This window comes from Elephas maximus, chromosome 4, assembly GCF_024166365.1.
Source record: "Elephas maximus indicus isolate mEleMax1 chromosome 4, mEleMax1 primary haplotype, whole genome shotgun sequence".
In the NCBI taxonomy this organism is placed as follows: Eukaryota; Metazoa; Chordata; class Mammalia; order Proboscidea; family Elephantidae; genus Elephas; species Elephas maximus.
In genome coordinates, this window is record NC_064822.1 from 117639647 (window position 1) to 117663558 (window position 23912).

At 52.2% G+C, this 23912-nt stretch overlaps 4 protein-coding genes across 6 annotated transcripts; 2 read left to right on the forward strand and 2 right to left on the reverse strand.

Annotated features, from left to right (window-relative positions):
* The first annotated feature begins 1759 nt into the window (after window positions 1-1759).
* Window positions 1760-4968, forward strand: TSPAN31 (tetraspanin 31). 2 transcript variants are annotated; one of them, XM_049883722.1, is made up of 6 exons: window positions 1763-2175; window positions 2663-2830; window positions 3071-3151; window positions 3509-3640; window positions 4225-4338; window positions 4438-4968. In XM_049883722.1, exons 1-6 carry the CDS (start codon window positions 2113-2115, stop codon window positions 4510-4512), a joined length of 633 nt encoding a protein of 210 aa, XP_049739679.1. In that variant the 5' UTR covers window positions 1763-2112; the 3' UTR covers window positions 4513-4968. The 2 variants fall into 2 exon arrangements, with proteins under 2 accessions (XP_049739680.1, XP_049739679.1); XM_049883723.1 differs by lacking the exon at window positions 2663-2830 and having other exon boundaries at window positions 1760-2175.
* Window positions 4969-5164: 196 nt separating this feature from the next.
* Window positions 5165-8062, reverse strand: CDK4 (cyclin dependent kinase 4). Of its 2 annotated transcripts, none has more exons than XM_049883721.1 (8): window positions 7853-8062; window positions 7180-7416; window positions 6897-7032; window positions 6624-6791; window positions 6382-6491; window positions 6076-6126; window positions 5831-5966; window positions 5165-5600 (listed from the first exon to the last, which is right to left on the reverse strand). In XM_049883721.1, exons 2-8 carry the CDS (start codon window positions 7395-7397, stop codon window positions 5508-5510), a joined length of 912 nt encoding a protein of 303 aa, XP_049739678.1. In that variant the 5' UTR covers window positions 7398-7416; window positions 7853-8062; the 3' UTR covers window positions 5165-5507. The 2 variants fall into 2 exon arrangements, with proteins under 2 accessions (XP_049739678.1, XP_049739677.1); XM_049883720.1 differs by having other exon boundaries at window positions 5166-5600; window positions 7848-8061.
* A 2922-nt stretch (window positions 8063-10984) lies between these two features.
* Window positions 10985-14960, forward strand: MARCHF9 (membrane associated ring-CH-type finger 9). Its single transcript, XM_049883724.1, has 4 exons — window positions 10985-11358; window positions 12386-12541; window positions 13356-13548; window positions 13809-14960. Exons 1-4 carry the CDS (start codon window positions 11002-11004, stop codon window positions 14141-14143), a joined length of 1041 nt encoding a protein of 346 aa, XP_049739681.1. The 5' UTR covers window positions 10985-11001; the 3' UTR covers window positions 14144-14960.
* A 3925-nt stretch (window positions 14961-18885) lies between these two features.
* LOC126074760 (25-hydroxyvitamin D-1 alpha hydroxylase, mitochondrial) lies at window positions 18886-23803 on the reverse strand. Its single transcript, XM_049881581.1, has 9 exons — window positions 22848-23803; window positions 22001-22191; window positions 21305-21507; window positions 21016-21216; window positions 20760-20932; window positions 20411-20583; window positions 20143-20221; window positions 19657-19854; window positions 18886-19323 (listed from the first exon to the last, which is right to left on the reverse strand). Exons 1-9 carry the CDS (start codon window positions 23085-23087, stop codon window positions 19210-19212), a joined length of 1572 nt encoding a protein of 523 aa, XP_049737538.1. The 5' UTR covers window positions 23088-23803; the 3' UTR covers window positions 18886-19209.
* Window positions 23804-23912: the final 109 nt, after the last annotated feature.

Genomic DNA, 23912 nt, shown 5'->3' on the forward strand with positions numbered 1-23912 from the left:
AGAATGAGTTGTAGAGGAAGACTAGTAACCTATAACCAGACAAAACCACTATGCTCCATGTTCAATTACATTTTTCACAATAATTAACATGTCTATAACACTTAATAGTTTATAACACACTTTCATATATATCACCCTTATGACAGTCCTGAGGGGTGGGATTAGTATCCCTATTCTGTAGAAAAAGAAACCAAGGCTCAGAGAGACCAGGAAGAGGTGAAACGAAGTTTTGGATCTAGTCTTCTGATTATAATTCTGATACACTTTATACTTAACCACACAACCAAGATTCTTGCCAGCCAGTTCCCCTTCGCTCTAAGGTTTGGTCTTGCCCTTGACTTAGGACCTGAAAGAGAGGAGAGTAGGTGAGGAATCGAAGACAAGAGGGATGTGGAGGTGTTGTCCTAGTTCCTTTGCTTCAAGACTCAAACCTCTCTGGCTCTGCCAAATGCCTCTTCTCCTGCATATCTTCCAGATAGTGATGTATGGAGAGGTGACTATAGCTATGTGATTATTTGTGCAGATGGAGATAAGGGAATTGGTGTTGAAATTACCAACTGACACCTGTAAAATGACCTGAGTAATAACTAACATTGAGAGTTTACTATGTGCCAAGTACTATTTAAGCATTCTACATGTATTAACTCATTTAATCCTCACAACAACCCATGAGGTAGGTGTATTGTTATTTATCCCCATTTCACAGATGAGGAAAACAGGCACAGAGAGCTTAAGTAACTGGCCAAAGGTTATGCAGCTAGTAAGTGGCGAAGCTGGAACTTATGCAGCCTGACTCTTAATCAATAAAACTATACTGCTTATGTACAGCAGTCATAGGATCTAAGTGTTGACAAATCTAGATCACCCTGTGAGGCTGAAGGGAGGCTTTTCATTTGTTCCAGCTAAGACTGCTGCTTTCTCCCCGGGGAAGAGACCTATGCTTTTCCCCACTCCCATGAAAATATCTGTGCCTTAAAACACGTATTCAATAATAAGCATTTATTGATCAACCATCATGCCCACCCTGGCGTGAAAACGTGGAGGCTCCTCCTTCCCTTCATATTGATTCACATCCCTGACTCCTCCCTTTCTCATTTTTTGCAAGTCCTGCAACAGGTAGGTATGTTCTGTGAAGAGGCTAAGCACATCGGCGTGCGTACCTGTGGCTTTGTCACATACGGAAATGCACCAGCCGGAGACCATCGTTTTTCGCATTGAATTTCTGGCATATTCACACCCTATTTTTATTAAGAGGGGAGGAAACCCTGGTGGCATAGTGGTTAAGTGCTAAGGCTGCTAACCCAAGGATCGGCAGTTCGAATCCACCAGGCACTCCTTGGAAACTCTATGGGGCAGTTCTACCCTGTCCTATAGGGTTGCTATGAGTCGGAATCGACTCGCCGGCTCTGGTTTTTTTTTTTTTTTTTTGTATTGTATTAAGAGGGGATGCCGAACGGTACAAATATATTAGTGGACACACTTGCAAACGTGAGGATTTGCGGGGTGTTGCTGTGCCCAGCCCGGGGCCTCCAAGGCTGGGCTAAATGTCTCAATATTTTGTTTCTCTGAGTGTTCCCGAATGTAACGCAATAACAACAAAATAATAGTGTCATCATGAGGTCACTGCGGGGCAAGAGGAAAGGGGCGGGGAAGGGTGCTCCCTCGAGAGGAGGAGCCCTACAGCCGGGCTTTTGAAGCCCCACCTCCTCCCTCTTCTTCACCAGTTTCTCCAGAGCTTCCTCCTTTGGATTAGCCCTCTTCCAGTCCGACTAGAGAAAGCTCTGCGGTATTGAAGTTTAAGATTTGGTCCCTGTGAGACTCTCTGGAGGCCGTGTCCTGAGTTTTAAATTTCATCCAATGAAGAGCCTAAAGGAGGGGCCGGGAGGCGGGCCAGTGACGTAATGAAGATTGATTGGCATTCAGGCCTTCGACGTCCTGGATTAGCCCGGAGCTTCGTCAATCCAGACGCAGGGTGGGACATTGCGGGCGCAGAGGCTCGGATTTGGCTAGGCTCGATTTAAAGAGACAGAAGCTGTCGGGGTCCTAGAACACAGTCCCCAAGACCCTCCCCCCTTAGTCCCTGGGACTACCTGGGTCCCCAGAGCTGGGAAGATGGTTTGCGGCGGCTTTGCCTGCTCCAAGAATGCGTTGTGCGCCCTCAACGTGGTCTACATGGTGAGGTTTTGGAGGTGCGGGACGCTTCAGGGCGGAAAAGCGAGTGGGGAGAATCTCCAGGGGACTTCCGGTGGGGAGAAGGGTGCTGGGGGTTCCGGGAAAATTCTCGGGAACTTCCGGCGAAGAGGGAGTTCCAGGGGACTTCCGTTGGAAGAGGGGGGACTTCCGGTGAAGAGGGGTTCGTCTAGGGGTGGGAGCAAGGAGCATAAACCCCCAACCCGCTGACCTGTGAACTTAAGTTTCTCCCAAAACACAAATTTTTAATACTTAAGAGTCTCCCCTGCCACCCCCATCTCAGCCATGTGAACTCCTATAGGAGTCGCACCCACGGATGCTCCTGGTCGGAAGAGACCCCCTTTCTTCCTCACATTCACACACAACTCAGAGCTCCTCTTCTGCCCAAACCTCCAACATTGTATGGCCTTTGGCTGTATTGCACAATAGGATTCTGAGATGTATCCTGCACTAATTCAGTTGTTTCCCATAGCTGGTTGGCTTATTGCTCATTGGAGTGGCTGCTTGGGGTAAGGGCCTGGATCTGGTATCCAGCATCCACATCATCGGGGGAGTCATTGTTGTGGGAGTATTCCTTCTCTTCATCGCGGTGGCTGGACTGGTGGGTGCTGTCAACCACCACCAAGTTCTGCTATTCTTTGTATCCTGACCTGAAGTGATGGGGGGAACCAGGGCTCTCAGGAGGGCTTAGTCGTCTAGGAAGAAGTTAGAGATTATGAGACCTCAGGGACAAGTTGTGCCCTGCCCGGTACAGGAGCTGATGATTTTGTTTTCAGCTTACGTGGTTCTAATTCTAAGGATACAGGAGACCAGATGGATGAATATTATAGATGGAACATAAAAGAACTAGGATTATTTTTTCCGTAACTCTCCCTCTCAGTACATGATCATCCTTGGTTTGGTCTTCGTCTTCCAGTTTGGAATCTCTTGCTCATGTCTGGCTATTAACAGAAGCAAACAGGTAAGGGGGATACCCTTTGAAGTACATTTCCCTCCCACCCACCCCCCAAACCTCTGACTTCTTTTCAGTCTGGCTCCAACTACCAAAAGATCGTTTTTAGGTCCACTACTTCCAGACTCTTGAGCCTCTGTTTTCTCTGGATGTCTGGTTAATTTTTCATGATGATTTAGGAGAACCTGAGATGGGTATTTATCAAATCTGCATAATCATGACAACACACACTTTCATACTTCTGAGGGATGTCGACTCCCTATGTTTTTACAGAGAAACTGAAGCGTTTTAACTGGGATCAGGATGTAGGGGGATATTTAACGTTACCAGCATCAAATAGTTTCTCCCTCTGCATGTATCCTCTAGACAGACGTCATCAATGCTTCTTGGTGGGTCATGAGCAACAAGACCCGGGATGAACTGGAAAGAAGTTTTGATTGTTGTGGCTTGTTCAACCTCACACACCAGTATCAGCAAGATTACGCTTTGTGCACTGCAGTGAGTCCAGGGGAGGGGCGGGGGTGCAGAACAGGGTAAGGACACTGTCCAAATGAGCAGATATAGGGGTCTGAATGTCATCCCCTCTCCCTCTAGCTGCTTTCTTATATTGGAGCTATATGTTGGTGGGGAAGAAAGGACAGACAGAGTCTCGGGAATTAGCTAGGTGGGATTTTGGTCTATAGGATACTAGTCAAACCAAAACCCATTGCTGTTAATATTCAAACTCCTAGCGACGCTATAGGACAGAGTAGAACTGCCCCATAGGGTTTCCAAGGCTGTAAATCTCTACAGAAGGCAACTGCCATATCTTTCTCCCCCCCAGCAGCTGGTGGGTTTGAACTGTCAACCTTTCAGTTAGCAGCTGAATGCTTTAACCACTGCTCCACCAGGGCTCCTTAAGATACTAGTCACATACTAAACCAAACCAAGCCGGTTGCTGCCGAGTCAATTCTGACTTATAGCGGCCCTACAGAGCATAGTAGGGCTGCCCCACAGGGTTTCTTGTAAATAATTTCTAGGGACAGTCACCATAGGTATTGGGACACAACAGCTTAGCACCTGCAAACACGTTTTATCCTCAGATCTGCAAGAGCCAAAGCCCCACGTGCCAGATGTGTGGAGAAAAATTTCTTAAGCATTCAGATGAAGCCCTGAAAATCCTGGGGGGTGTTGGACTCTTCTTCAGCTTTACAGAGGTTAACATTTTCCAGTTCCTTCATGTACACCCTTTCTCAACATGTCTTAGCCTAAGAGATTGAGAATTGGTGCTTATCTCTCTCCCTTTGTTTCTGCAGATCCTTGGTGTTTGGTTAGCGATGAGATTTCGGAACCAAAAGGATCCTCGAGCCAACCCCAGTGCCTTTCTATGAGACTTTGGATCCTTCTGACTTCTCTCCTAAGCTTTTTCTTCCTCCCTTAGGGAAAACCTAGGGTCTACAGAACTGTTTTTTTTTTTTTTTTTTTTTTTTTTGAGAAAAAGAAAAGGCCCTTTGCAACATCCCCTAAAACTGGTTGAACAGCTAGGCTTTAAACTTTAACATGTTTTGGTCGGAACAAGATTATAGGGAATAGAAAAACTTCCCCTCTCCCTAAATGGGTGCGGGAAGCTCCTGGGAGCACACGAGATGGGTGCTGGAGTCATTCCTGGCTGTTTCCCCTCTCCCTGCTTCCACATATGCTGGACCACTCAGCACATCCTGGCCTGACTCCAAAAGTAAACCAGGGATAAAGCCAGAGAAAACAACCAAGAATTTTTTTTCTTATAATCAGGAAGACTCAATGTGAGGCAGTCCAGCTGAAATCAAAATAAAAGTCATTTTACCCGATATTCAAAGAAGCAACACGTTCTTTTCTCTGCCATCCAAGGAGCTCCACTGACTGCCTCGGCCCTGTGACTTAAGGAAAGTCTTTAAGGTTCTCTGAGGAAATTCCTTCTACTAAGTGGTTTTTCCAAACCCACCCCCCACCCCCAACCCCAGTGGTAAAGTCAGAGAAATATTAAAAAAAAAAAAAAGACCACATTTTTTTTTTTTTTTTCCTGTATAAAAACAAGAACCCAGTATCAATGTATGGAAGAAGGGAAGACAGGACATACCCCCTGGTGTAGGGAAATTGGGGGGGGGCGCTGAGGGGGGAAAAGACTATGCCTCAAAAGGAGGGGTGGGAGATGGGCATCATTAAGGCAGCAAAATATTCTCTGTAAAAAGTTGGAGGAGGGATATCCAAAGCCTCAGAGATGAAGGCAGAGGCTAAGGCACAGATTGCCTTATCAGTGGGGAGGGGGGTCTCTCCACTCAAGTGTCCAAAGGAAGGGAAATGATAGCTTCTCTTCCTTTTCTTGGTCCTGTTCCAGCCACTCCATTGCTCACTCTGGATTACCTTCTCCCTTTTGTAGATAAGAGTGCTGCAGGGCTCGGAAGGCTGAGATTCGCTTGTGTGGGTTAAAAGTCAGCATTTCCTGAGGAGGGAGTTAAAGGTCAGGAAACCGTGGAACAAAAGACTTCTGCCCACCCCCAAAAATACCTGGGATGGCCTATTTTCTACCGCCCTCTCTTGTGGATAGCCATTCATAGCAGCAATAAAAGCTTTACCCCATCCAACAACCAAATGTCAGTAACTACAATGGTATGGGTCTCATATACTGCTCCAGTTATCACCCCAATCTTGCCCCACACCCATGCCCAGTACCAGCAGCAGCTGTGCTCCACATTCCTCCACCTCAGGCACCGCTGACTGCACTGGACGGGGCCCTCTGGGAGAAAAGGCTCCTCGGGGTAGAGACACATCTCGGGGCCAGTCATCCTCTGGGGGCAGCCCAATCAGACTACAGGGAACAGAAAACTTTGGTCAGAAGGGTCCTTCCAGCCCCCATCCTCAGGGGCAGGGCCAGGGCTCAGAATGCAAAATTCTTTTCCCCCTTCCCAGTCACTTACTCAAAAATTTTGCCTAACTGGTCAGCTTCAGAGTTTCCACAGAAGAGAGGCCTAAGGTAAGAAAGAGCACAAGGTAGCAATCATTTTCAGAGATATGGTAGTGGAATGATTATTGCTTAGCAACTCAAAATAGAAGGTATGGAGATTAAAGGTACATGCAGTTCCAAATTCCAGGACATTTCAGAGCTTCTAGTTATGGGCAAGGCAGTCAATAGTACTTAAGTGAAAAGACAGACAGAGTGTGGATGTGGTTTATGAATAAGATCTGGGAAACTCAAGATGGTTCAGGAAACCTGGGTCCCTTACTTCCGACGAAACATCTCTGCGAAGATACAGCCTACACTCCACATGTCTACAGGGGTTGCATATGCAGACTGCAGAAGAACCTCAGGAGCACGGTACCAGAGTGTAACAACCTAAAGGAAACACGAAGACTGGATGAAGACCCTAAGAGTTACCATGAAGCAAAATATAACTTCTCAATTGTTACGGGCAATCATTTCCCTAACCCAGCCAGTGTCCATTTTGGGCACCATCTTTATACTGACCACAGGTGTAAGTGCCATCTGGTAGCTGTAGATTCTGGCCAACCCAAAGTCAGCCAACTTGACGGTTCCACCGCTTGTCACCAGGATGTTCTCTGGCTTCAGGTCTCGGTGAACAATGCAATTGGCATGCAGGAAATCAAGGCCTCTTAGAAACTGGCGCATTAGATCCTGGAGGTACAGAGGCACTGGAAACTAGGCACCATACTTGAAACCCCAACAGGTTCTACTACAAAGGTCCCAATCCACCTCTCAATCTGTGTACACCCCACTCACCTTGATGGTCTCCACTGGCAAGCCTGGTGGGGGTGCTTTGTCTAGATAGGTCCTTAGATCTTGGTCCACGTGTTCAAATACCAGGGTTACCTTGGTTTCCCGATCAGTTCGGGCTGTGGCACAGACGTCCATCAGCCTGGCCAGAACAAATGGGCATTCCCCTTTAATCCAACATGGCCTCCCTTGTTTCCTCAGGGTCTCCATTTGTCTCCTGACCACCACTCCCCACCTATAAATTTCTTCCCTTTTACTACCCACTCCCAACCCTCCACCATTTTCTCACCGGACAACATTGGGATGCTCAAAAGCCTCCAGCCGCCTCAGTAAGGCCACTTCACGAACTGTGCTGATAGGAAGGCCCCCTCCAGTGCCTCCTCCATTGGGGACTCTCACGCTCTTGAGGGCCACAAAGTGGCCACTGTGGGGATCACGAGCCTTGTACACCGTCCCATAGGCACCGACACCAATCTCAGCCACTGGCTCATATCGAGGGGTGGCCATTCTCAGATCACAGGAGACCCTACAATCACAGAGACTCCTATTATCAAAATCCCCTTCCAGGGTTAGAGCTGTAACAGTCTGCAGCAACAAAGTGACTCCCACAAAAGCCACCATAAAGACAACACCAGTATCTCAGCCCCTCCCCAACCGGAATTCCATGGGCCGGTCCCTCAGGTAACAATGACCAACCCCTCCGGGCATGTGAGCCTCTAGAATAAAAAATGCTTCTTCCTTTTGGTCCACCACGCCCCGCGCAAAGGAGAGGACACACGACACACCTCTTGCACCAAAGACCCTACACCCCAGTCCCGAAAATTACACCTCCCCACGACCACAAAGCACCATATCACAACACCATGCCCCTCGAGCGACCCTTCCGTAGCTATCCCGCGAAATGCACGCGTGGAGAGTTGTGGGGGGCGGGGACTCCTGAGAAGCGACTGCACGTACCTCACCTCGGGCCAGGAGCTGCGGGGACGGCCCGTTATCGGGGCCCCGGAGCCGGGTCCTGAAGCTCCATACACCCGAGCTCGGTCCCCGGCAGCTGGACACGACGGGCCGGACCATAGACACAGGCCGCAAGCTAGAGCGGCCCCCTCACCCCCACCCTCACCATGTGACCAGCTGCCAAAGAGGCGCGCGGAAGCTGGATGGGCGGGGCGAACGCCGGAGGTTCGGGGCACGTGACCAGCCGCCCATGCGCAGAGGAGCGGCCAAGAGAGGCTTTGAGAGGATGGGAGCGGTCAGAGGGAAGGGGCTGAGGGGCGACAGCGGTCACGTGATCTGTTGCTATCACACGTGACCGCTTGACATTGCTTTGAGCAGCAGAGGTGTGGTTACGCGGCGAGGCACGTGACTGACGGCTTTCACCGCGACAGGGAGGAGGGAGACCGAGAGGGTGGAACCCAAGGCGGTGCCATGGCAACCTGGGCCACCCGGATCCCAACTCTGAGCAGAAAACCCAGCCCGAGTGCGTCTTCAGTCTCACTACGTATCTCTCAGTTTCTCCATGTTGGGGGAGTCGGGAAACGCGAGGTGGTGCTGTCGTTTGGTTCTGCTTTATCGCCATCGGAAAAAAATTCTCGTTTGCGTCTTTGTTTCATTCACTCATTCATTCAACAATTTTTTACCCAGCGCTAGCTTCTGTTTTTTTTTTTTTTCTCCTTTTTGGTGTCTTAGCCATTAGCCATTTATAGTAGTGATACAGCTAAGAAGCCAAGGTAACGCCCCCTCTTCTAAACTTGCACTCATCCCTGGGGGTGTTAGACACCAGATGCCATCTGGCAGAGAATTGATAGGTGAGAGAGAGGAATACTTGACCTTTAAGTATCTTCGGTGCTTAGATTCTATGATATGTGTGATATAGACAGATAGATATAGGATTGAGCATGTGCAAGGAAGTTACCACCCGCAGTCCTACCCAGACCACCACGTTGCATGAGGATGAATTGTGCCCTTCTGCGAACCTGCCACCTCCTCATTTGGGGTCATTGTGCTTCCGTCTTTCCCCGCTGTGCAGCTTTCTTACCCCTTGCCCCGCCCAGAACACAGATTCTTTTCCAAATAGCCCCTGCTCAGACATCTAGGTAAACAAGTGGGTTTCTCTGGCTTCCTTTGTCATACTGGCTCCAGTTTCTTTATCTCTCAGCCCTTTATGGGGATGAGGTGGGGGAGGGAAGGGACCAGTGTCTCATTTGTGAGAAACTGTCTAAGATCTGAAACCTTTTTATTACCCTGCTATCTGTCACTCCTCGCGCCATAACTCCTATCGTCCTTAACCATCTGGCTGAGGAGGTAAGAGTTCAGGCTCGAAAATGAATATAAACCTTGCTTTGGGGCAAAATGGAAGGCATGTCAGTACAGATTCCTCCCTTTCCACTCTGATACTTGTAGCTCTGGGCCCTTGCTGGCAAGGCCAGCTGAGACACTAATTAGTAAGAAAAACCTCAAGGCCTAAACGGGCTAAGGGGCTCCCTCCTGAGATGAATATTTCACTGGCCACGTTGGCAGGGCTGGTTGGCTTGTAAACCTTCTGGAAAGCTGAGATAAGTGTCTAGAAGTTTGTCAAACTCCCTTTCTGTACCAGCAGTCCCCACTTCAGCCTCATCTTTCACAGAAGTCACCACAGGGCACTGTCGTTAGAACAGAAGCCACCTTTTTCTAATTCATTTCGTCATCCATTTATCCAAAACGTATGAATGCTTCTTACTTATTGTCTCTCCTCTATATCCTTCTGTTGAGGAGCCTTAGTTTGGCAGTTGGTCCCTGGCTCCATCCCCTCCCTTCTTCTGTTAATTACTCTTCTACTAATTAATTTTTTTTCCCAGTGTGTTTGACCCAGTGGGCTCCCCCGGAATCCCTTTTCCCTCAGCTTCCGAAAAGGAAGGAGAGGATGTGAGTGTAAGGCAGAAAAATGTGATGAGGGAGCAGAACTGGTTCTCATGGTCAAGGCCACCTTAAAAGCAAAGGTGAAGTGTGTGTGTGTGTGTGTGTGGTGTTCACTTCAGTGTAGTAGTGGTGAGGGCAGAAAAGTACCAAGAAAGACACTCCCATTCCTTTAGCATTCCCCTTGCTCACTCACCTTCCTCACACATTACAATCATACGCTTCTGTTTCACATACAGCCTGATTCCATTTCTTACACCCTGGCCTCCTTTCCACAGCCCCACATCATGCACATATCACGCACACAGTCTTGTGTAAAAGCACTGAATTGCTTGAATGCATTCCATGCTCACTCACTTCCCTCACACATTCCCTTGGTTCTCACATTCTTCTTTGACTCTTGCACAGCTTTCTTTGCACACTCCCCTTTTGCAAAAGCCTCTCCCTCCCTGGTGCACCTGCGTCCTTTGATCACTCACCTTCCATCCTCACCCGCTAGCCCCTCCTTATCCCCATACACACACCTATTCTTCTGCCCGGGCGCACACTCCTTTTCAGTGGCCACTCCCCTCCCTCCACCCTCTCCCGGGCTAGCACACTCGCCCCCGCCCTCGGGGACACCTGCTTGTGCGGGGCAGGGCGGGGATGCGCAGCCGCGGCCCCTTCTCCTCAGTTCCCCCTCCCTGCCCCGCCCCTCCCTCCATCCCTCACCGGCTCCCCGGCTCCCGCCCCGCCAGCCCCTCCCGCCCGCCGCTCCGGGGGGGTCTCCGCCGCCGCCGCCGCCGGAAGGAGACGCCATTTGCCACCGCCGAGCGTACGGGCCGAAGCCGAGCCGGATCCGGGAGCCGGAGCGGGACCGGGGCCGGGAGGACGGCGATGGGGGGCGGCCCCGCCGCAGGAGGACCTGGGCGCTTAACCCCGGTCGCCCGGCCCGCTCCGGACCCGGACCCGTGAGGCGCCGCACCCTGAAACCCCCTCCCCGCCCCCTGCCCCAGCCATGGCCGCCCGCCCCGCCGCCCCCGGGCCGCCAGCCTGCTCGGCCCCACGAGCCCCGGAGCCCCGGCGGAGGCAGCAGTGAACGGCACTCGCAGGCCCGGAAGCCCCCGGCCCGGCTCCGCTCTCTAGCGCGCGCCCCCTCCCCGGCCTTGTCCTCTCCCTTCCCCCGCCGCCCGAGAGCCCCCCCTTGCACGCTGCCCCCCGCCCTCCCGGCGCCCGGACGATGCTCAAGTCCCGGCTCCGCATGTTCCTGAACGAGCTGAAGCTGCTGGTGCTGACGGGCGGGGGGCGGCCCCGGGCCGAGCCGCAACCCCAAGGGGGCGGGGGAGGCGGCTGCGGCTGGGCGCCCTTCGCCGGCTGCTCAACCCGGGACGGCGACGGCGACGAGGAGGAGTACTACGGGTCAGAGCCGCGGGCCCGGGGCCTGGCTGGGGACAAGGAGCCGCGGGCTGGACCACCGCCGCCGCCAGCGCCACCGCCGCCGCCCCCAGGCGCCCTGGATGCACTGTCGCTCAGCAGCAGCCTAGACAGCGGGCTCCGAACCCCCCAGTGCAGGATCTGCTTTCAGGGACCTGAGCAGGTCAGGCCTGGGCACCCAGCCGGGCAGGGAGGGGTGGGGGCGCGCACCTGGGGCGCCTAGAGAGACCTCGAAGAGTGGGCGGGGCCTGAGGAGGCTGGGCGGGACCAGGACGCGAAGTCGGAATGGGGTGAGGTGGGGGGCTGGCTGGACACTTTGGGACTGCTTTCTTGGGGTGGGGGCAGGGGTCTCCAGGAAGGGGTGGGGGCAGTGGTCTCCAGGAAGGGGTGGGGTTTTCTCCTGGGAGCCTCAATAACCCTCTCATTTATTAGTGGGGGTAACCCTTCTCCCCACTCTCCTCAACCCAGGGTCGCTGGAGGCTGAGGGGGCTGTTCTTTCAGAGGTGAGCAGAGAGGAGAGCTCTGCTGCTTCTGTTCCCACCTTGAAGAGAGGGGCCCAGCCGGCGCCATTGCCTCACTCAATATTTCTCCCTGTGGGGCACTTTTATTCACTTTCCATTCTGCAACTTTGTCTCTCATTCCAAAGAGCACTCTTTGAATTTTTTGGACAAAGTTGCCCCAGAATAGGGTCAGGGGTTGTCTCTATGTAGTGAGAGAGCATTCATTCCTTTATTAAAGAGGAATGTTCTCCATACCCACCCCCAGGATTCCTCCTCTTTTTGATCCTTGGAAACAGGACCGTGACCCACCCCAGTCAGTACCAGATCTGGGAAATAATTTACGGTGATGGGATGGGAGAAGGAAGGCATGGCTCAGAAGCTCTGACACTCTTCTTCCTCCTTTGGGAAGACTTAAAGACTATCCTCCCCAAATCCAAGGAAAAAAGGAGACTCAGTACCCCCCCCCTTTCCATCTGCCATCTCTTTGTTCTGGAAAAGTTTCCCTTGAATTCTAACTTTCCTCTTTTCAGCTGTGGTCTTGCCCTCTCTCCCTGTTTTAGGTGAAAAGGCTGAGTTTTTTTAAGGTGGGAGAATGACTGACCTGAAGGGAAAATTCCCCTTTCTGGGAGCGTAGCAGAGTGGGGTCAGGGTGGTGATGGCTGACAGGACCCCTTCCCACTCTTCCTCCAGGGGGAGCTCCTGAGCCCTTGCCGCTGCGACGGCTCAGTGCGTTGCACACATCAGCCCTGCCTCATCCGCTGGATCAGCGAGAGGGGCTCCTGGAGCTGTGAGCTCTGCTATTTCAAGTACCAGGTCCTGGCGATCAGCACCAAGAACCCACTGCAGGTGAGGGGCAAGGAGAATACTCTGAGACTTGGGTAAGGGTCCTACAGCCAATACAATCAGGGATCCTTTAACACATTGCTGTGGAGTCGATTCTGACTCATAGCAATCCTACTGGACAGAGTAGGACTGCTCCATAGGGTTTCCGAGGAGCGGCTGATGGATTTGAACTGCCAGCCTTGTGGTTAGCTGCTGAGCTCTTAACCACTATACCAGAAGCTTATTTCTTCTCATTTACCCTTTTCCTAAAGCCGCCCCCCTCACCATTACCACAGTCTACTGTCTACAAGTCTTTCCTTCATTGGTTTATTCGTGAAGATATTTGTACCAGCTGTGTTCCAGACACTGTTCTAGGCATGAAGAGTACAAAAAGGAAAAGATAATGCTGAAGATGATGATGATGATAGCAAACATGTAGTGTTTTCTATGTACCAAGCTCTTAAAGTGTGTTAACTCTTTTAATCCTCATAACAATCCTATGAGATCATCATTATCCTCATTTTACAGATGAGGACATTGATGCACAAAGAGAATAGAAAACTTTCCCAAGGTTACTCAGGCAGTAAGTAATTGAGTTAGGATTTGGGATTCAAATCTCGGTGTTCTAGCTTCAGAGCACTTGATTTTCTAGAATAAGACAGACAAGTGGTCTCAAACAGTGTGAGAAATGACACATCACAGGTTTGATCAAGACAGAGAGGAAGCAGATGTTAATTCTACATGAAGGGTTTGGGGAAGGCTCCTGGAGCACCCTCCTCTTCAGGTCCTGGCCCTGCATCCCTTTCTGTGACTTTCTGGAACCCTTTCTCCTACACAGTGGCAGGCCATCTCTCTGACAGTCATCGAGAAGGTCCAGATTGCTGCCATAGTTCTGGGTTCTCTCTTCCTCGTCGCCAGCATCTCCTGGCTCATCTGGTCCTCACTCAGCCCTTCAGCCAAGTGGCAACGGCAGGATCTGCTCTTTCAGATCTGCTACGGCATGTACGGCTTCATGGATGTTGTCTGCATAGGTGAGGGCACCACTCTCCCCCTTACCTGCTTCGCATCTTCCTCAGATTCATACACTTAACTTTCTTGCCCACCCCCTCAGCTTCATGACCATGCTTTCTGCCATTTGGGGCCTTTAAGGCTATCATGGTACCCTCCCTTTCCTGCTTACCCAGTGCCCATTGCAACCCTATGTTCTCACTCAGGAGAAATGCTTGCTTAAGTACCTCTGGCCTAAGTCTAGGCAGCAGTTGACCCTTGATTTCTTAATCCTCTTTCTCAGGCCTCATCGTTCACGAAGGCTCCTCAGTCTACCGCATCTTCAAGCGTTGGCAGGCAGTGAACCAGCAGTGGAAGGTCCTGAATTACGACAAGACTAAGGACATAGGAGGAGATGCAGGGGGAGGGACGGCAGGGAAGGCAGGCCCCAGGACCTCACGGACGGGCCCCGCCTCTGGGGCCACCAGCCGCCCCCCGGCTGCCCAGCGCATGCGGACGCTCTTGCCTCAGCGCTGTGGTTACACAATCCTGCACCTCCTTGGACAGCTGCGGCCACCAGATGCCCGTTCCAGCTCCCATTCTGGCCGTGAGGTTGTCATGAGGGTCACCACGGTCTGAAGTGGATGTCAGGAGTGGGGGTCTTGAGTCAACGCATTGGCCAGAGATGAGCTCTCATGGCTGCCGACCACACTCCTGGCTGGAGGTACCACCTGAACCAGGCATCTGGGGCACACTTACTGCTCCCACCACTGAGGATCTCTGTGGGTAGCCACAAGCTGGAGACATTGTCTAGCCTCCACTGCCCACTGGGTAGAGACACCTGGATGACATCCAGCCCTCACTGACAGTTCCTCGCACTCATCCTGGGGGAGCCAGTGGGCAGATGGGGAGAGCAGCTTTTCTTCCCTGGAGAGAACCATCCTTACCTCAGCTCCTAGAGCCTCCAGGCCCCCAGCTCTACTGCAGTGACTTGGTGAAGGGGGACCAATGCCAGAAGAAAGGGGCTGTAAATCCCCCACTCCCTACCCAATGGCCACAGGGCATCTGGCAATAAGACTAGTATACATTGACCTCCCGTTCCCTGCATGAGGGCGGGGGGACTTTCCCCTGCTGCTCCCCCCATGCAATGGGGGGAGGGCATAAAGAATCATTTATATGCACGTGGAGACTCCTTTCTCATCTGGGGCTTTTCTGGAGGTTTGGGAAGTGTGGGGAGGTTTCTCTGCACAGGTTGCAAATCCCAAATGCAGTGATGGATTCTGAGTTGAAGGTGTAACTCCCACTTGCTGGTGAATAATTCACATTGGCTGCTAGGTGGCAGTGCTTAGATGTATCTAAGGGGTGGACTTGCCACCTGCAGGTTGTATGGTTTAGAAAAAAAAATCTCTCAGCTGTGTTTTTCCTGTCTACCTCATAGAACTGGAATGAGAATAAACAAGGGATGGGTTGAAAGCCATTGCAAAGAAAATTGGTAATGGTATAAAGAGATTTCTAGCCTACTTGATGGTCCATTTATTTCAAGTAGTAGCTGATACAACAAATTCTAAAATGTGTTTTTCATCTGGAGTTGCACAGAGCCTTGGAATTTTGTGTTGAGTGATATAATAGATATGGAAATACGAGAGGAAATGGACATTGTAAATGTGAAGGATGGTGGTTATTTGCAAGAATGAGAGTCCCTCTGCCCCCCTAAACATCAGGGTCTGGAGTATGAAGGAAGGCCGGAGCCATTATTATTGCTCTAGAAATTGTCTGGGTTCTATTAGTCCTTCCTAGGTACTGTGCTAACCCAGAGAAGTGGCAAGAGGTTAATTTATACGCATTTGGAGTGAGACAGAGAAGTTGCCAGTTTAAGCTGCTTCCGTGGAAGTTCAGGGTCACAGGCCTGATCCTGATGTGCCCAGGCTATAGATATTAACTGAAAGGTATTGTGCCTCGAGGCAGCAGCATAGAGGGCTGTTGCTTATAGAGAAAAGGTTTGGGAAGGACTGGTTAAAATGTGGGTCAGGCTGAAGCCTAGTCCCTTTCTCCTGAGACCTTGGGGATATGTAGTGTATGAATTATGGTGTCCTTTAAGTGAATTATTCATCAGCAATTAGAACAATTACTTCAGACACTAATAAAGTCAGATCCAGGGGCCTTTCAAAATCTGGGGCCTTCTCTCAGGGAAGGTTCTGCTCTGCCTCCTTCCTGTGGACATTCTGGAGAAAATGCTTCTCTATTGTTATCTGACATTGAGTTGGCCTCTAACTTGTGGTGACCATGCATAGCAGAACATAACAACAGATGCCTGGTCCTGCACCATCCCCACGATCATTTGCGGATCAGACCGTCGTGATCCGTAGCATTTTCACTGGCTGGTTTTCAGAAGTAAATTGCTAGGCCTTTCTCCCTAGTCTGTCTTAGTCTGGAAGCTCTGCTGAAACCTGTTCAGCATCATAGCAACATGCAAGCCTCCACTGACAGACTGGTGGTGGTGGCGCATGAGGTGCATTAGCTGGGAATCGAACATAGGTCTCCTGCATAACGCCCCCCCCCCAAAAAAAACCTGCTACCGTCGAGTCAATTCAGACTCATAGCGACCCTATAGAGCAGAGTAGAACTGCCCCATAGAGTTTCTAAGGAGCGCCTGGCAGATTCAAACTGCTGACCTTTTGGTTAGCAGCCATAGCACTTGACCAATACGCCACCAGGGTTTCCGGTCTCCTTCATAGAAGGCAAGAATTCTACCACTGAACTGCCAGCGCCCCATGTTTCTCTGTTAAGGACCCACATACCAAACCCAGTGCCATCGAGTCGATTCCGACTCATAGCGACCCTATAGGACAGAGTAGAACTGCCCCAAAGAGTTTCCAAGGAGTGTCTGGCGGATTTGAACTGCCGACCCTTTGGTTAGCAGCCATAGCACTTAACCACTATGCCACCAGGGTTTCCAAGGACCCGCATATCTCCTAGGAAATCAAGATCCCCTACCCTTCCGCAAAAGGTGGCTTGGCTGCTGTCCATGGTGCTGGCTCCAGACTTGCCTGGGGGTGTAGGAACCAAAGCTGGACTAGCCTCCCAGTCACCTGGAAATATGGAAGTGTATTCACTTTCAGAGCCCTGGTGGTGCAGTGGTAAAGAGCCCAGCTGCTAACCAAAAGGTCAGCAGTTCGAATTCATCAGCCGCCTCTTGGAAACCCTATGGGGCAGTTCTACTTTATCCTATAGGGTTGCTAAAGTCAGAATCAACTGGATGGCGATAGGTTATCCATTTCCATCCTATGAGGGGATCAGAGTGGAGAGGGGACTGAAGCTGAATCTTCCATCTTCCCAATGAGAAACTGTTTCCCCAAGGAGATAACCCTCCACATTCTCCACCAGAGGAGACAGAAGGGCCAGACTTTACTGATTTGCTACTCAAGAACTGGTGGGGATTAGAAGCGAGACAGCAAATCAGAGTGACTACCAATACCTATACCAGCAAATGGGGGCTTGGGTAGATACATACACATGTGAGGATTCCTACGCCAAGTCTGGGCTGTCCCCTAGTGATGGTCCCACACGGAAGCTTAGATGTACCCAAGAACATAGACACACACACACCCACACAAACATACTGCCTCCACTTCTATCCTGGGTCCTAAAATCAGGCCAAGTGAGACAGTATATCCCCCTCACCCAGCACCAGTGGAGGTCTTGGTATGGGAGCTGAGGCCAGCAATCAGCACGGTTCCCTCTCCTTTCCTTTTTCCAACTTAAAGAGATCCTTCTCCAGGAAAGGGTCATGGGAACCGCTGCCCTCCTCAAGTGGGCAATGGAGAGTGTTGGTGGGCACAATCTTCATTACTGCTTCCAGGAAGAAGGCTCTGAGAGCAGGCTGGGCTTTTAATCTCCCTCAAAACTCAAATCTGCTAAAAATTAGATCACTTAGGTTCAAGTTAAGCGTAGTGATAGGGGAGTTGAGTTGTAGACTGAGCATACAGTAGAGAAGGAGCTGAGGGGCAGTGAATGTATACAAGCCTTAGTCTCTGCACCAGGCTTTGGGTATGCCCTGCCTCTCTGTAGATCTTACATAGATATCCCCAGAAAGCCTGGGTGGCTAATGGACTTTCTACGATCATGAAATCATGGCTATGGCAGGGGGCCGAGGTGGTGGGGAGGTGGAGGAAGTGTGAAATGAAGTCTCCATCTACACCCAGCTAATTGGAATTGGGGGAGCAGGAGGAGAAAGGGGCAAGTCCTGACAAGGGGAAGATAATCTGGGATACAGAGGGAGTTTCAAGGAGAGTGCTGAGAGATTTATTTGGGTGGAAGATGAGTTAATGTGTATATATCACAACGGAATAACTATGCCCAGCCCCTGGGGGGCCAGAGAATGCTGACTCAGGGAAACAGAGGCTCCCTCTACCCATACCCCTCCTCCTGCCTCAGTGTCCCCGGGGCTTCTGCCACCCCCACACTCGGCTTTCATCCTGTCTGTTTGACTCCACTTTTCTGCTTGTATCTCTGTCTTTCTCTGAAATAAATTCTCTTGGGAGGGCAGAGTGACCATTCTAGGACATCCTTCGGTCCTGGTAGTCCAGGTTCCAAAGCTACTCCCCTTACCAAAGAACCAGCCACCTCTGCCCATCTCAGCAAATTCCCAGCTCCCTGACCCATTTCCACAACCCAGCCCCTGCAGTTACTTTTCACCACCACCCCCTGAATCTCTTATTTGGCTGTCCTCTCTACAGACAGAAGTATGTCAGGTTTGTGATGCAAGGCACTCTGTCAGGCATCCTGATCTCCCACTGTTATAGGGGTCACTTCTAGGACCTGATAAATCAAGGAGGGGGATGGGGGTCAGAGTCTTGCCTCCAAGTCCTCTAGGAAGTGAGAGTGGGAGAGTTATAAGTCAAAAGTGAAGGATGGAACATCTGATTTTTTAATTTAAAAACTATGAATATTTTCCAATTTCAATATATAAAGGAAGGTAGAGGCCCCGGCAGGAACAGGCCCACTAATGTCTCTGCCTGGGAACTAAGTATCTGGGCAAACCTGCCTAAGAGTGATCAGAGAGCCAAAGAAAGTTTTAAAAATCATAAACCAGGCAGATCCACCCTCCTAGGGGCAAGATGAGGAAGGAGGGTGGTAGATGGAGCCTGGTAAGCTGCTTATCCCTTCTGCTGCATGGTTCAGAGTCAATCTGACAACATGTATGGTGTCACCTAGTTAGAGATAGGCCATAACAGAGAATATAAAGACTGAATAAGGCCTTATCCTTCCCATGAATGAGGTCACAAGCAAAGTAGGAAGACCAACCAGGTGCAGACCAGATGCACAATTAACTTAGCTCGTACTGTGATAAATGCTTAGCCGACAGCATCCATTAACACTGTGGAAGCCCCAAAAGGGCAGTGATTAAATTCCTCCTCAGGCCACCAGCATTACGAGTTAAGATCTGAGTTGGCCCTTGAAGGATGCATATGATATGACCAGGAGCAGGGCTGAGTAGGCAGAAGCAACACAGTTTTCTCAGGGCCTGCTGGGTCAGGCCAAGTGCATACTTCCCACCTGGATCAGGGCAGCCTCAAGTACTTTGCTATGGTCACTCTACCCAGTTTGGTCAGATGGACAGCCTCAGGAGGAAGACACATCTCTTGATCTTGTGCCTAATAAGTCCCTGTGATCAGGCGTGATGATGACAGCCTGCTTCCAGAGGGCTATCTGTCCACAAACTGTAGGTTGATGCTCCGCTCGGGTACCAGGACGGTCCGGGTCATGGGTCTGATTGGGGCAGCACCTGGCTCAGGCCGCACCTCAAAGTGGGTCAAGATCTGGAAAGGGGGGAAGAAGGCTATCACTATGGGAGGGGTCTGTAAGGGTGGGCTCAATTGGTAAAGGCCATTAATTAGTGTTAGGATAGTTAATGTTGGGGTGGCACAGGTGGGGGACTTTTTGGTTAATGAGGGTAAGGAATTATAGCAGAGAGAAAAATAGTCTGAATTCCCTTGTTTGCCCTCCAGGCCTATAATGGGATTGCCATGTTTCAGAGGATTAGGTCTACCAAGTTTTATGTTTTTCTATGCTTGTTGGAGGAGAAGAGCTCACAGCTTTAGAAGGCTCAGGTCTCTACCATCTGGGGAGGGTGTAAGGTCCAGATCTCTCACCTGGGCTAAAGCCATTTGTAGCTGGAGCTCTGCCAGGCGTTTCCCCATGCAGCTGCGCTTGCCAAAGCCAAAGGGGAGAGATGCAAATGGGTGGGGGGCTGGACCCTCCCCCAGCCAGCGAGCTGGACGAAAAGAATTTGGCTCTGGGAACTGGGCAGGATCACGAGAAGTGGCATAGTGACACAGAGTGACCAGTGTCTGGTGAGACAGAAATGCAAACTTGTCAGTTTGGGCCTAAGAATGTGGGAGAGGGACATGGGGTAGGGGGGCATATTGACTGGGATAAAGGCAGGCCCTGGTTAGTGATGGGGAAATTTTCTGGTGCTACTTTTGGAATGATTTCTCCACCATCCCATTTATAGCCTACGGAAAGGCATTCAGACCAAGGGGAGAGTTTGGAGGACTTGTGGGGAGTTTAAGAACAGGGCTCAAGCCCAAGCTGGTGAGGGATGTACTTAGCAAAAGGGGCTCACAGGCTCTACTTACACTTTTGGGGATGATGTAGTCACCCACATGAATGTCTTTGTCTGGGACACGGGAATTTCCAGGTACCACAGGGTATAGTCTAGGTTTCAGAGCACAAGACAGAGACAGCAAGGTGAGGCTGGGGGCTCTCTCCCATCTTCCTCAACTTTCAAACCCATTTTTGGCCATGAGTACCATTTGTCTCTGCTCTCTCCCTGCTCTGTCCACTACCTGGTTCCCCAGGCCTTCCCCAACATTTTCTCTAGCTCCTCCCCTCCTTCTCCCTCACCTCAGCACCTCCTTGACCACAGCCTTTAGTAGGGGCAGCTGGGACAGAGCAGTGGCTGGAAGGTGGGCACAGGAGCTGGGGCCCAGGGCAGCTGTGATCTCCGAGTGGAGTGCCATCTGGATGTCGGGGTGCCGAGAGAGCTCATACAGAGCCCAGGAGAGAGTGTTGGACACCTGAGGGAACACGTAAGAGGTCAGAGGTGGTGGACGTAGGAGACAGAATATGGGGTCAGTCTGGGGCAAAGGAGGTGCTAAGCCAAGTTTGTCTAAAGGGCCACCGTGGGTCCCCTGCAGCAGGAAGGTGGCCCGGTGGCTGGGAGCGGGGTCATGGCCTGGAGGGAGACCCTCACCGTGTCCACTCCGGCCAGCAGCAGTTCTGTCACATTCCCCAGGATGGACGGGGCAGACAGTTTTTCTCGGAACAGGAAGTAGGTCAGATGCACCCCAGGTGCCACATCCCCCTCAGGCTTTCCATGGGTCCTCATGGCCACTTCAGCCTCTCGTCGCTCCACGTGCTGCTGGGCTGCGTGGGAGAAGGCACAGTGATGCCTCACCATTCCTGGGCAGCCCTTCGGCCCCTAGCCCCACCTTGTTTCTGCGCCTTACCAAATGCAAACATCTGGTCCCAGTCACGGCAGAGGCGGCCCCAAGGTCCAGGCACTAGGCGGTGCAGCCAGTTCGGCATCGCCATGGTTAGCAGCGTGGACACAAACACAGAGCCCACTGCGCGGATGAATGTCTCTGTGTCCGGCGGCACTTCGGCCTCCAGACAGCCCAGCCTCGAACCCAGCAGTACCGCGGCTATGCCTGGCCAGAAGGGGGCGCTGTCAGGGCACTGGGAGCCCCGGGTCGGGTGCCTCTCATGCCTGCCCCTACCTCTGTCCCTGGTACTCACTTTCTAACCCGAACTTGTAAAACTCTCCCGCCACGTCCCGAACCAGGGCGGGCGGCCCAGCGGCCTGTTCCCGCTGGCGCCGCAATCGCCGCACAAGGTCACGGACCACGCTGTCCAGGGTTCCGGCGTATCCCGCGGCTGCTTGAGGCCGAAGGAGGAGAGGGGCCAGGAGGCTGCGGAGCCTCTGCCACTCCTCACCTTCCCTGAGGGGGTGCGGAGAGAAGCGCCTCAGGGTGGGTGGGGTGTGTGGAGGCGGCCCGACGGGGCCGACTGCCGAGGGGAATGCGGCCAGGAGAGCGAAGCAGTCGTGTCTGCTCCCTCAGAGTACAGAAACCCGCCCTACCTGCGCCGCCTCCCCTTCTCCCCATCTCGTTACCCATATTCTGCCCTGGAGGGGTCTGAGTTCCTGGGCAGCCCAAGTCACAAAATCTTACATTCCACCTAGGTCCTGATGCCTAACTTCTTCCACTGGTTCCCCCAGTTCCTAGCATTTTGGTTTCACAGGTAAAGGTGGGGGGGGGGCGGGGGACTGTACCCGAAATTGAGTGAAACAGACTGGGGTGGGGACCCCGAGATGCCCAAAGGTTGGGGAAAACGGCCGACCTCCCGTCATGCCCCCAGACAGAGTGCCTCGGGACCCGCTGCAGGAGAGGGCCTCTGCGGGGCTTCGGGGCTTGGGGTGCAGGGAGGACTTACGCGGTGAGCAGTCCACAAGCCCGCTGCCGCTGGCGCCGGTGCTCGGTCCAGGGCGAGAAGCTGCAGCGCTCTGGCAGGGGCCCCTCCTGTCGCAGAAGCTGCTCAATGAGCGCAGGAGCCGCCAGGTACACTGTGCGTACGGTCCCGAAACTGGCCAACCACACCGGACCGAAGCGCGCGGCGCCCTGCAGCTGGGAGAACGGGCGGAATGGACACTAGAGACCTGGGGCAGGGACTCCCAGCTTTGAACCCATGCCAACGCCAAGGTGATTGGCTGGGCTTTGGGAAAGGAGCTTATGCTCCTTGAGCGCCCAGCTAGTCAGCTCTCGATGCTCCAAATACCTCCTTTCCACCGGTAAGAAGTTTGTGTGATGAGCAAAACGGAAAGACTCTGCGCAAAGCAGACATTCAGGAGCACTCTTTGGTCATCTGGCTGAGCCGAAGCAGAGAAACCCCTAAGGGTTCCCCACCTGGACTGTCCATCTCAGACTGTGCCCCTACTGAGCGAGCAGAACAGCCTGTAGCTTTAAGCAGCAGAACGCGCCTAGCGCGCGCAGCGGGGACCACGCGCTTCAACCTCCCCCGCACTGGTCCCGGGCTTGCACCGGCTTCCAGACATCCGCAGTGAGAAGGCGCTTTCTGAGCGCACTCCTCGGCTAGGTTTCGGCCCCGACTCTGCACAATTCCAGGCACAGCCCCCAGCCCCAACTTGCCTTTTCCATAACTCACGGCCATCTGTCCTCACCGGCCCTCCCGCATACGTTCTGCACTAGACTGTCCTTTCTGGAGTTGTCAAAGCCATTTTCCCCAGTTCTCAGTCCCGGGAACAGAGTCCCTTTCCCTCTACCTGCAGCTCGTGTAGCCGAGACAGTCCCCCCTTGCAGAAGAGTTCGGCTAGAAAGCCGGGCGTGGACGGGCCTGGGATATCCCCCAAGCTCCGGGGCGCTGAGCAGACGCCTCTGGAGCCCAGTGAGGCGCCCAGCTCGGGAGCCCAGCGGACGCGATGGCACACCCTGTAAGTAAGCTTAAGGGTCTGGGTCATGGCTGGTTCAGGAAGCCCGCGAAAGAGGGCGTTTCTCCGGAGCATCTTGCCTGCTTCCCCGAACCTCTATTTAACTCTTGGGCGAGGAGGTGGCAACGCCCCCTCTCCAAACTCTTCAGCCAATCCCTTCTCTATAGTGGTCCATGCTGGGGATTAGCACCCTGCGGGTGCCTTCGCAAGAACCATAGGCGGGGCTAGAGCACCCTTTGCGGGCTCCTTTGGATCTCGTGGTACTCTCAAGCCTCAGTTTCTCTTCTTGGTCTAGTGGCTTAGTCTAGCAGCCTAAAGGTCCTTTCCAGGGAAAGGCTAGTTGGAATTGACTAGAGGGCAAATGGTTTGGCTCTGGGTGAGCAAACTACATGAGTTAGCCCCTGGTAATCCCACCATGTTCCCAGGGAGCCAGGCCCCTCAGGCCTATCCTCAGGAATTCCCCATCCTCCAGTTCCTCCAGGAAGAAAATCAGGAAGAGGCACAGCTGTAAATATTCCCAAATTCTTGGCTCATCTGAGCTGCACCTTCTCTGCACAGTGAGCAGAAGTTTCCCTTCACCAGCCAACCTCCCTTCCCCTCTACAGGTTGGGCAAATGGCTGAGTGTGTTAATGGGTTAAACCAGCTCCAGAAACCTTCATCTTTGCTTCCTCCGGTGAGGGGTGGGTGGGGGTGGGGGGTCTTTGGTCAAAATATTTCTAGCCACAGGAACTTTGGGGTTAAGGAGCAGAAATGAACGAGCTTTTTAAAATTCAGAAGAGTTCAGATATTCTCTCTGGGTCCCTGGACTGAGCAAGGGCTGAGTGCTCAGAATCCTCATCTGACTCAGTCCTCTCTGGGGGTGGGGTGGGAGGGCTTTCTGGTCAGCAGCCCCCTACAAC